Consider the following 12,522-nt stretch of genomic DNA (forward strand, 5'->3'; position numbering starts at 1 on the left):
AGAATTTCATGATCAAATCTTCTCTAAATGGAACTTGTATCCTGCATCTAATGTCTGATCACTGTTCTCATTATATATGCACACAAGCACACACATACATCCCCTACCCATCTCTTTATTTTCCTAGAATCTCCTAGAGGAATCAGTTCCATAATGATGATGATGATGATATTGACAATGATTGCAGGGGCCTCTCAAGGACTCTGATAAAGAGGGAATCATTTTAAGGCTGCCACAGAAACAGGCTTAACTGCTATAGTGTTTAATGGAATCAACTAATAGTTCAGCATTTTTAAAAAATTTTATATCACTGTATTTAAGATTTTAATGTGAATTTTCTTTAGCCACTAACCAAGATTTTACTTTAGGACAAAACTCTAAGAGGATTTCTATCTTCCAACTAATTGTCTGTTAGCCTTTTAAACATGTGATCCTTTAAAAAATGATTAGTGCTGGGCTGCATATAAACAGGATTCATATTATCTCACCAGATGTAACGAATGTGGAAAGACTAAGGAAGAAAACAAAAAGCCATTCTTAAGTGTCTTGAACCTTACATTGCTCACAGGAGAAAACATTACCCAAGGTAAGTGTCACATCAACATAAGGCCTGAGCGTGATGGGAAAGCTGATTTCCGCAATCATACAGTTATGCCACTAATTTGTTACGTGCTAAAACAATTTCCTCATTGTACTTGTTCCTAATAAGTATGGAACAGTTTAGGCTCTACAAAAAGCAGGCTAAACATTTTCCCCTGCTGCCGGATCTCTGGGTTGAATGTCCCCATAAGAAGGACATGATTATACTTCATACAGAAACTCTTCCTGAGAAATAATAAGCTTTAAGAGGGCATAACTGCAGTTCCCCCAGTGGAGGGCTAGAGTAGGGTTGGAGGGAACCATTAGAAATACAGTAGGTCTGAGTTGAGGTACTGCTGCCCTGGCAGCCAAAGATATCACTGATATCTTTAAGGAAAGACATTTTCCCAAAAGTTCAATGAGTGAGGGAGTATGTGAACAATAAGTAGATTGTTAAGACACAGCTGCATGTAGTTAGCACCACAAGTCAATTATACTATGTTTTGATATTTGGAAAATAATTATCCCATTTTTCTTTGAAAGTGCAGAAGTAGTAATAGAAATGAGAAAGAAAGAGCCATCTTGGAGATAAACAATAGAATAAGCAATTCTAAATCTGTTGGATTCCTTGACAATATGCAGGAAATGAGCTAGATGTCTTCTGCAGACATCTGTTAATGCAGGGCTTACACCTGCAACGTATAAAACTAGTTTTTTCAGCAGACAAAGGGAACAAAGTCAAGATTCTTGATCTTGAAAGGTTTACTATATGGCAGGAAAGATCAGAAAAGTACATCTAGCCAAATATGAATAAATGCAATAAAAGTATTATGAAGTGTGAATGGAGCACAGAAGAAAGAGAAATTCCTTTCACCTGGGATGTGGAGAGCTTTTTTAGAAAAGACATGGCCAAAGAAATGGGTGGAATTTTGGTAGAACAGGATGTAAGGAAGTGAATTTAAAAACTGATTCTAAAATTCATATAAAAATGCAAAGGATCCCAAGTACCCAGAACAACTTTGAATAAGAAAAATGAAGTTGGAGGACTTACACTATCTGATTTTAAGACTTTTTGAAGCTACAGTAGTCAAGAAGTATGGTACTGGTGTAAAATTGGCAAATAAAATAATGGAACAGAATAGAATGTCCAAAATGAAACCAACACATATACGGACAACTGATTTTCAATAACAGTGCAAAGGCAAATCAGTGGAGAAAGGATCTTTTCAACAAATAGTGCTGGAAGAATTAGATATCCATATGCAAAAAAACAAGGACTTTTTTGCTCCATACCTCACAGCATACACAAAAACTAACTCAAAATGGATTATAGATCTAAATAGAAAATCTAAAACTGTAAAACTTCTAGAAGAAAAAAGCATCAGATTAAACCTTTATGACTTGGGTTTGGCAAATATTTGTTTGTTATAATACCAAAAGTATGATCCATTTAAAAGAGAAATTGATATACTGAACTTTATCAAAATGAAGACAGTCTTCAAAACTCTTCAAAAACATTGTTAAGCAAATGAAAAGACAAGCCATAGATAGAAACTATTTGCAGATCGTATATCTGATAAAGAGTTTATATCCATAATAAAGGACTCCCAAAACTCAATAATAAAGCAAACTCCCCAACATGGCAATGAGCCAGACTTGAAAACACACCTCACAAAGCTATCCAGATGGATAATAAGCATATGAAAAGATGCTGAATGCCATTCGTCATTAGTGAAATGCAATCGAAAACCACAATGAGATACTCCTACACACATACTAGAATGAATAAAATGAAAAAGACTGACCTTACATAGCATTGGCAAGGAAGTAGAGCAATAAGAATTCATATACACTGTGAGGAATTTACAGTAATACACTCATTTTAGAAAACTGTTAAGCAGTTTCTTAAAAAGGTAAACACCTATCTACCACATGACGCAGACATTCCTCTTCTAGGTGCTTTAGAAAATAAAAGCATATGTCCATACAAAGAATTGTAACCAAATATTCATTGCAGTTTTATTTATAGTAGCCAAGATTGTAAATAACCCAAATATCCATCAACAAGTAAATGGATAAACAAATTAGGGTTTATCTAAACACTACTCACAATGAACTACTCAGCAATAACTCAGCACTAAACACTACTCAGCAAAAAAATAATAATAATAAACTATTAATACACACAACATGGATGAATCTCAAAATAATTATGCTGAATGAAAGAAGTCAGACAAAATAGAATAGATACTGCATGAATCCATTCATACAAGTATCTTGAAAATGCAAACAAATATACAGTGATAGAAAGCATGTCAATGGTTTCCAGGGGAAGAAATGGGGAGGGAAGGATTACAAAAGGGCAGGAGAAAACTTTTGTGGGTGATGGGTGTGTTCATTGTCTTGATTGTGGTGATGGTTTCTTGGAGAAACACTTAGGTCAAATATATTAAATTTTATACTTTAAAAGTGCTAAAAATTCTTTTGCCACGTATACCCCAAAGCTATTTTAAGAAAAAGCAATTCAGTCCTGACCCACCTCAATGCCTGACTGGAGTGAGATAGCCCCTCATTCTGTCTGCCTAACAGGAAGGGGCAGGGGAATTTCTCTCATGGAAGATAACATATGTAGCATCAGTGGATTTTTCACTCACAATGTCTGCCAAGTAATAAAAAATTTCTAGACATGAGAAGTGTCAAGACTACATGATTGATAATATGAGAATAAGAAACATGAGACAATAGATGCAAACCCACAGATGATGTAAAGAGTTAAAAATAAAGACTATACAATAATTACCTTTAATATATTAAAGAAAATAGAGGAAATTATGGGAAAATAGATGACAGTATAAAGATGTTCACCAGAGAAATACACTGCCATCTATTTTTAAGAAAAATCAAACTGATACTCTAGAACTGAAGCTTTCAGTTCTGGAAAACATGGTGAATTGAGCTGATTTGGATCTCTTTTATGTAAAACTTTTAGTAATGCTGGATAAAATACAACAACAACAAAAATAATATAGAGCTAACTATGAAGGAGAGAGAAGTTCCCAGGTGACATATAAAGAGGACACTTAAAGCCAGAATGGCAAGTTTGTAAGCTGATGCCACAACACTCTGGAGGGAAGGGGGTTTAATCTGCAGTGAATAGGGCTATAATGTCTATTTAGAAAAAAAAAGGGTTCATACCAGATGTAGAGACTTCCTTTATAGAAACCTCCCTCATAAAAGTTATTGGATGAGATACCCCTTCATTGAAAGGGAGACTGAATGAACTACACACACACACACGCACACACACACACACACACACACACACACACACACACACACACAGGAAAGGGATGAAGAAACTGGTGCTTCCAGGGTCTCTAGGAAAAAAGTATCCCATAAAATGTCTAAACTCCAAGCCCATGTTTCATGTGGATATGGAATCCAAATGTATACTCTATTTATGATTCAGAAATTCCCAAGCAAAAAACTTAACAATTCCAGATTGATCAAATAACTTGGGGCCTTAGGATAAGCAATACAAAATTGTTCTCTAGGGAAACTTTTATAAAGCAGAATGTATGGGACAATCATAGGAAAAATTAATGCTTGCTGGAGAGCTCACACTACAGTACACGTGCATACATGCACACATACACACAAGACAAAAAATAGAAGTAAATAATTGGCCGTGAGGAAGAAGTAGCTTACCCCAAAAACCAGGATGATTAGTATTCTGGAGCCTAAAATTATGAAACAATCTAAAAGAGCATAAGATAAATATGAATGAGTCATTAAAAAAATAAATCATAGAAAACATGAAAAATCAGGACATCATGAAAAAAAGATCAATTTTTTAAAAGAACTAAACAGAACTTATGTAAATAAAATATATATAACATCTGATATATAAAATTCAATGGTTATTGCAGAATATTGAGTAGAGTTCCCTGTACTACACAGTAGGTCCTTGTGGCTTTTCTATTATATATCTAGTAGTGTGCATATGTTAATCCCAAACTCCTAATTTATCCCTCCCCACCTTTCCCCTTTGGTAACCATAAGTTTGTTTTCTATGTCTGTGAGTCTGTTTTGTAAATTTGTAAAGTTCTTTTTTATCATTTTTTTTAGATTCAACATATAAGCGATATCATATGATATTTGTCATTCTCTGTCTGACTTACTTCACTTAGTACGATCATATCTAGGTCCATCTATGTTGCTGCAAATGGCATTATTTCATTCTTTTTATGGCAGAGTAGTATTCCATTGTATATATGTACCACATCTTCTTTACCCATTCCTCTCTTGATGGACATTTAGGTTGCTTTCATGTCTTGCTTACTGTAAATAGTGCTGCAGTAAACACTGGGTTGCATGTATATTTTCGAATTATTTTTTTTTCTGGATATATGCCCAGGAGTTGGATTGCTGGATCATACGGTAATTCTATTTTTAGTTTTTTAAGGAAACTCCATACTGTTCTCCATAGTGGCTGCACCAATTTACATTCCCACCAACAGTGTAGGAGAGTTCCTTTTTCTCCACACCCTCTCCAGCATTTATTGTTTGTAGACTTTTTAATGATGGCCATTCTGACTGGTGTGAGGTGATACCTCATTGTAGCTTTGATTTGCATTTCTCTAATAATTAGTGTTGTTGAGCATCTTTTCATGTGCTTTTTGGCCATCTGTATATCTTCTTTGGAGAAATGTCTTTTTAGGTCTTCTGCCAATTTTTTGATTGGGTCGTTTGTTTTTTTGATATTGAGCTGCATGAGCTGTTTGTGTATTCTGTAATAACCTATATGGGGAAAGAATCTGAAAAAGAATGCATATATGTATATGCATAACTGAATCACTTTGCTGTATTCCTGAAACTAACACAACACTAAATCAACTATACTCCAATATAAAATAAAAATTAAATAAATAAATAAATAAAATACACTAAAAATAAAACAATTCAAAGGGTGGGTTAAACAACATTTTAACTTGCAATATCTAGTAAGTTCATTAAAATTCAAGGGTAATCTCTAAAATAATTGTTTAAAAAGAGAATAAAAATAAAGGAGCCAAAATGAAGCCTTCAGAATAGGCCAGTCACTTCTAAAAAAGTTCTTTATATATTTCATCACTTAAGGCTCACAAGCTTTGAGGTGGATAGTATCCCTTTTTATATATGAAGGAAGTGAGTCTCAAAGAGATTAGGTATCCTGGTGAAGACTGCACAGTTAGCAAGTGATGGAACCAAGCCCAGACAGGCTATCTCTAGACCCCATGCTCTTAACCACAACTGAAAGGTATAAAGCAGGAAAGGAGAAAAGCAAAGTAAATAGAAATCACAAAATAAAATGTTAGAAATAAAACATCATTGGTAATCACAGTATATCTAGATGAAATAAACTAACAAATTAAAATTTAGATTTATAAATTTCATTTGTTAATCTGAAACAAAGCAAAATTAAAATGTAAACAGATTGAAAGTTTAAAAGAATAACAGAGGTCAAAAGTTAGAGATAGAAAAAAAGATATACCAGAGAAATATTAACCAACAGAAAGGGAATCATTCAAGCCTTCCCCACATTCACTATTGACTTGACACCCAGCTTGATTGGCCATTTACTGGTTCTGTGCCCGAGCAAAATACTGAATTTCCCAGAGCCTAGTTCTCGGACCTGTAAATATGAGAAACAGTTTCTCCCTCCAGCTAGCCAATTTTTATTGACTACTACTGTCCCAGGCACTGGTCAAGCCACTTGGGACCTATCAGTGAACAAAATAAAGATCCCTGTCCTTGCAGAATTTATATTCTAGTAGGAGGAACAGAAAATAAACAACAGACATAATAGTCACGTGAACTGTATAGTATGATAGGTGATAAGCGCTGTAGAGAAAGAGCAATAGAATATGGTCTAGGAGATGGGGGTGCCGGGGCAGAGATAAGGGAAATGCAGTCCCCAATTTACAGTGAGATGGCCAGAGTTGGCCTCATTAAGAACATCGAGAAGGGGGTATTTGTTGCTAGGGCTTCTGTAACAAAGAACCACAAACTGGGTGCCTTAAACAACAGAAATGTATTGTCTCACAGTTCTGGAGGCTGCAAGTCTGCAATCAAGGTGTCAGCAGTGTCGGTTCCTTCTGAGGACTGGAATCGACACTGGGAGGGAGAATCTGTTCCAGGTCTCTCTCCTTGGCTTGTAGATGGCCATCTTCTCTCTACATCTTCCCATACATCATCTCCCTTCTATGCATGTCTCTGTGTCCACATTTCCCCTTTTTATAAGGATACAAGTCATATTGGATTAGGGCCCACCCTAATGACCTCATCTTAACCAGTTACATCTGCAACAATCCTATTTCCCAATAAGATCACATTCTGACGTATTGGGGGTTGGGACTTCAGCATATGAATTTGGGGCGGCGGGGACACGATCTGACCCACAACGAAAGGCCTTTGAGGAAAGACTTGAAATAAGTGAGGGAGGAGTCATGTGAATATCTAGGGCAAGAGTGTTCCAGACAGAGAGACCGGCCAGGGCAACAGCCCTATGAGTACATGTCTGCTGTCTTCATGGGACAGCAGGGAGGCCAGTGTGTCTGGAGCAGAGTAAGCCGGGGTCGGGGGACAGGAGATGAGATCAGCCGAGGGGGTGGGGGGAGGAAAGCTTTGAGGTTATTGCAAGGACTCCAGCTTCTTCACTGAGTGAAATGAGAAGCCATTGCAGGATTTTGAGCAGAGAAGTATCCCGACTTAACTCCTATTTAAAAGGACTCTTTAAGCCTCTGTGTTGAGAGTTCTCACCGTAAGTTTACAAAAAATTAACAACACAGAGGCCGCTTAGTGCCCAATAAATATCACCTGTTATTGTTTATAAGGGTGCTGGTGGTGTCCTACCCAGATTTTACTATCCAGTGTGTTATTCCCAGCTGCTGGGGATGCTGGCCCACTAGTGCCTCCTTCTCTAGACGATTGCCCTTTGGTCAAAGTAGAAGCTGCCTTACCCTTGACTGGCTTGGTTTACCAAAGGTCATTCCCCTGCCTCAAGAAAGAATGACTCTGTGATGCAATTTACGCCTCTTGTCTGATGGAATGAGCACATGTGACATATTGAGGAGACTCACAATGTTCTTGAGAATGTTATACCAGCAGAAACACTGCCAACTTGGGGACAGAGACAGAACAAGAGGAAAGAAGGCCAGCAGACTCCCCAAATTTTACATTCAGGGAACAGGTTGATTAACTACTCAGTTACAAATACATTCTACGCTTCAAGGAAAAAGGAAGGACGATTTCAAGGGTAGGGATGCAGGCCCAGAGGGCAGCCATGTGCCACAGAAGATTATTTACGGGCCTTGCAACCTAATGGAATTAGCCCAGTTGAATTCTGAAATTGCTTGGAACTGGTGACTCCTTTCTCCTTTCCATTTTCTCCCTTTTTGAACAGGAATGTCTAGAACTGGTATCCTATGCTTGTCCCACCATTGCATTTTACGAACAGATAACTTGTTTCTAGTTTTACTGGTCCACAGATGGAGAATTTTTCCCCAGGATGGATCATACAAAGGGTCTCACCCATACCTGACTTAGATGAATACGATGATGTCATTTGGGACTTTTGAGCTGATACTATTTAGACTATATGTTGGACTTTGATTTCATGGTGTAATATTTGAGACTTTGAAGGATGTTGGGATAAGATGGATGTATTTTGCATGTGGGATGGACAAGAATCTTTGGGGCCAAAGAGAAGACTGTGGCAGGATAATTCATGCCCCCTCCCAAAAAAAAAATGTCCTTTCCTAATCCCTAAAACCTGTGCATATGTTACCTTGCATGGCAAAAGGGACTTTGCAGATGTGATTAAGGATCTTGAGATGCGAGATTACTGTAGGTAATCCAATGTTATCACAAATGTCCTTATAGGAGAGAAGCAGGATGGTCAGAGACAGAGATGTAAAGTGGAAGCAGAGGTGACAGTGATACAGGGCCTTGAGCCAAGGAGTGTGAGCAGCCTCTGGAAGCTGAAAAAGGCAAGAAAATGGATCTTTCCCTAGAGCCTCCGTATGGAACACAGCCCTGATGACACCTTGATTTTAGCCCACTGACACTGATCTTAGACTTCTGCACTCTAGAACTGTAAGAGAATAAATGTAGGTTGCTTTAAGCCACTGAGTTTGTGGTCCTTTGTTACAACAGCAACAGGAAATGATTCACAAACCAATGAATATGATGCATGTGCTGCCTGCTGTGTGGTCATAAAGTTATTTGTCTCTGACCCAGGAGTCTTGTGTCTTCTGCCAGCTTCCACAGAACTGTGTCATGCTAACTTTCTAGCTTTCAAAAGGGGTCAAATCTTAGACCTTTCACTGTTGACATTTAATTAACAAAAATGATGGTATCATCATGGGTATTTTTCTATCTTTTGAATCTCCTTCAGTCTTCTAATAAATCTATTTCTAAATAAGATACCACTTAAATAGTTTTGAATCTTAATAATAAATAACCCATGGTTTAAATTTTGTTACTTAAGTTATTAATAATATTTGCATTAGTAAAATTATTAAAATCAACATTTTAATGAATGAAAATAGCAAGTTTAATGAAAATAGCAAGTTTCTTTTTGCAAGACTGTGTGTTAACTACAAGAAATGTTCCATGCTTTGTCCTACTGTTTGTTTAGTGTTAGACTCTTAAAGAATAATATCTTCCTCAAAAGACATTATGGGAAAGGGGTTTCTTTTGGTGGAATAATTCCTAAATGAAATCTGTTATATGACTCAGACCACTGGGATCCTAGAGATGATAGAAATTGAGACACTATAAACATGGAATCATTTTTAAATGAAATGAAAAATTGGATGTGTGAAAACAAAGAAGCTGAGAAAATTCTGGTGCAATATATGGATTTATTTTTCAACTTAAGCAAGACAGGTGGTAGACAAATCCATAATGAAAATGCCACCCAGAGATTAGCAGCTGGCCATGCATGCAACGTGACTGTGCAAAACCAAGTCGTTTCCAAAACAGTGTGCAGGTTTGATTCCTTCATGAAATTAACTCTGGGTTGCCCCAGGCCACCTTGAATATCTGTTGATGGGGTATTTATAACCCATTCACCATCCCAGCTCAAAGCCCACACACTAGCCACATGACCATCACTTCCACATCTGCCAGGTAAACAGACAGCCTGGCAAATAGCACTCTTCTTGTTCACTAGCCAATGGCACAGTAGTGCTACCAGACACAGTTACACCAACACAGAGACATAGGAGGCACCTCCCCTCACCCAGCTGACAACCTTCCATACATTTCTGGGGACAGGATTGTCCTACAATGTACCATGAATTGGTACTCATCCCAGGAGAGAAGGGGCAGGGCTGTCTCCAGGTTTGAGCATGGGTGGCTGTAGGGTCTCAGAACTGCTGTTTCAGCACAAGCAATAGAAATGCTAGCCACAGTGACCATGAGAAACAAGACTCCTGACGTCCCGGTAGATGCTCAGGCCTCTGACAAAAGCTGGGCTCAGTTAAGGGTTGAGTGGGAGTTACAGACCTGGGGGATGCTACAACAAGAGCTAAGAGGCAGCGCCCTGGTTTATACTGCTTTGGGTATATCCAGCCTCATCCGAATACAAAATCATAAATTCACAAAATACTAGAACTGGAATGGATCATCTACTGCAGACTCCTCACCTTACAGTTAAAAAGGCGGCAGCCCAGAGCGGCAAAGCAACTTGCTGAAGGTAGAGCGTGGTAGTGGCAGGTAGGAATGCAATATGCCAAACCCCATTCAAGAACAATGACACTGAATACATGGCCAAGTTTTTCAATGACAAGGAGGATGAGACAGTGTAAATACTCAGTTCCCCAAAAAGCCCCAAATGTGTTTAAAGGTATAAACACTCAGCTTAATCAGCATTCTTCTGAGGGGGCTCGCCTCTCTCTCTGTCTTTCTGTCTCTGTCTCTCTCTCTGTATCTCATACACAAACACACATAATCTTGGTGAATGAAGATTTCTTGCTATACAAAGACAGACCCAACATCTTCAGGAAGACACTTTACAAAACATGCCTCTCAATCCAAGTCTTTGTGTGAGGTCTGGGCAACTGGCTTATTTTCTAGAACAATAGGCGGTTCTGAAATCAGGAGATCATCTTCCCCAAAGGAGTTCTGGTCCGTGTGGACGAAGTTGGGGATGTCAAATTTCATGAGCCTGTTCAGCTCCTCCTCTGGCTGCCCACTGCATCTGATGGCTTCCTGGAGTTGAACTTCACTGTCGAGGGCTGTGGTCTGGAGACCACCTTTGGCCTTGTCCAAGTGGTCCACTTCATTGATGTAGCAGTGAAAGAGGGACCTGGATTCCTCATTGCCCTGTCGAGAAAAGATCTTATCTGGTTCCAGTGGTCTTCCAAAGTCTGACACAAAGCTGTTCATTCTGAATCTTTTCTCCGAAGACTCTGCATTGCTGTAAAGAAAAGCAAAATAAAAGACTGCTTACAGTCCAGCTTAGTTACCTGCAGAATCATGGTTTTTGGCATCTATGGAATGCAAGTCCCTGTACACAGCATGCAGACAAACATCAGAACTGAGAGACGTCACTTCTGAACATGTACAAATAAACCCAAGGCAAAAGTAACAAGGTGAGGGCCCTCGGACCATCCTGAAAAGAGACCTTTCGTTAAGGGATCCTTGATATTCTGCATCACACACCAGTATTTCTCAGTGGGATCCTTGGATCATCTGCATCAGAATTACCTGAAGTGCTTCTTAAAATGCAGAATTCTGGGTTACAGTCCCTCAGGATCTCCGGAGGTGGGGACGGGTAGTCTGTAGTTTCATAGAATCCCCAAGGATCACTACTCGTGGTCAGGTTTAGAACCACTGGTCAACATCAGGCCAACCTGAACAACAATACTATCTCACAGGGGTGAGTCTCATGTTTGTCAAAGCACTGTCATATCCATTTATCTCACCCCATTCTCAAAACTGACCCGTGCTGTCACTTAGGCCAAGAATTATTACACCCATTTCACAAAGGCATAAGCTAAGGTAAGGAAGGGTCAGATTTCCTGCTTGATTGACACAATCAGTGATAAGAGTGTGAAAAAACTCCAGTTCCTGATTCCTTGTTTCATTTAGTGTGGAACAAATTAGCAATTCAATGGTAATAAATCAGTGAATGGATGAATAAAATAACTCTCAATGAGTTCCACGAGTGCCTGACAGAAAGAGCAGGGGCAAACTGAATAACCTGATAGCCCACCTACTTTAATCACCATCCTGTCCAGATTTATAGAAAGGCAACTCCCACACAGGTAGTGACTCCGTAAGGTCAACAATCATGTCCGAACACTTGCAAATCCAGAATAGAACCTGACAACAATTACGCTCTGGAGTGTGTAATCTCAGTGATTTCAGTTCTTAAATCTCTTCTTTCCCATCCCATCACTCAAGATACAGCACTTACGACCAAGTTCTCATGGGGCAGGGGACATGGAATCAAGTTACAGGTCTGAAAAATATGATCTTAAAAACTAACCTCCAATACTGTCTTGATTACTGTAGCTTTGTAGTATAGTCTGAAGTCAGGGAGCCTGATTCCTCCAGCTCCATTTTTCGTTCTCAAGATTGCTTTGGCTTTTCGGGGTCTTTTGCGTTTCCATACAAATTGTGAAATTTTTTGTTCTAGTTCTGTGAAAAATGCCAGTGGTAGTTTGATAGGGATTGCACTGAATGTGTAGATTGCTTTGGGTAGTAGAGTCATTTTCACAATGTTGACTTTTCCAATCCAAGAACATGGTATATCTCTCCATCTATTTGTATCATCTTTCATTTCTTTAATCAATGTCTTAAAATTTTCTGCATACAGGTCTTTTGTCTCCTTAAGTAAGTTTATTCCTAGATATTTTATTCTTTTTGTTGCAATGGTAAAAGGGAGTGTTT

At 38.5% G+C, this 12,522-nt stretch overlaps 1 protein-coding gene across 1 annotated transcript in view; it reads right to left on the minus strand.

Moving 5' to 3' along the window:
• Positions 1 to 10,653: 10,653 nt before the first annotated feature.
• MRAP2 (melanocortin 2 receptor accessory protein 2) overlaps positions 10,654 to 12,522 on the minus strand; it is a 39,262-nt gene continuing 37,393 nt past the window's right edge. The window contains exon 3 of the mRNA XM_007103818.2: positions 10,654 to 11,044. Within this exon, the coding sequence (XP_007103880.1) occupies positions 10,654 to 11,044 (391 nt within the window). The remainder of the gene's footprint in view (positions 11,045 to 12,522) is intronic.

This window comes from Physeter macrocephalus, chromosome 10 (genome assembly GCF_002837175.3).
Source record: "Physeter macrocephalus isolate SW-GA chromosome 10, ASM283717v5, whole genome shotgun sequence".
NCBI lineage: Eukaryota > Metazoa > Chordata > Mammalia > Artiodactyla > Physeteridae > Physeter > Physeter macrocephalus.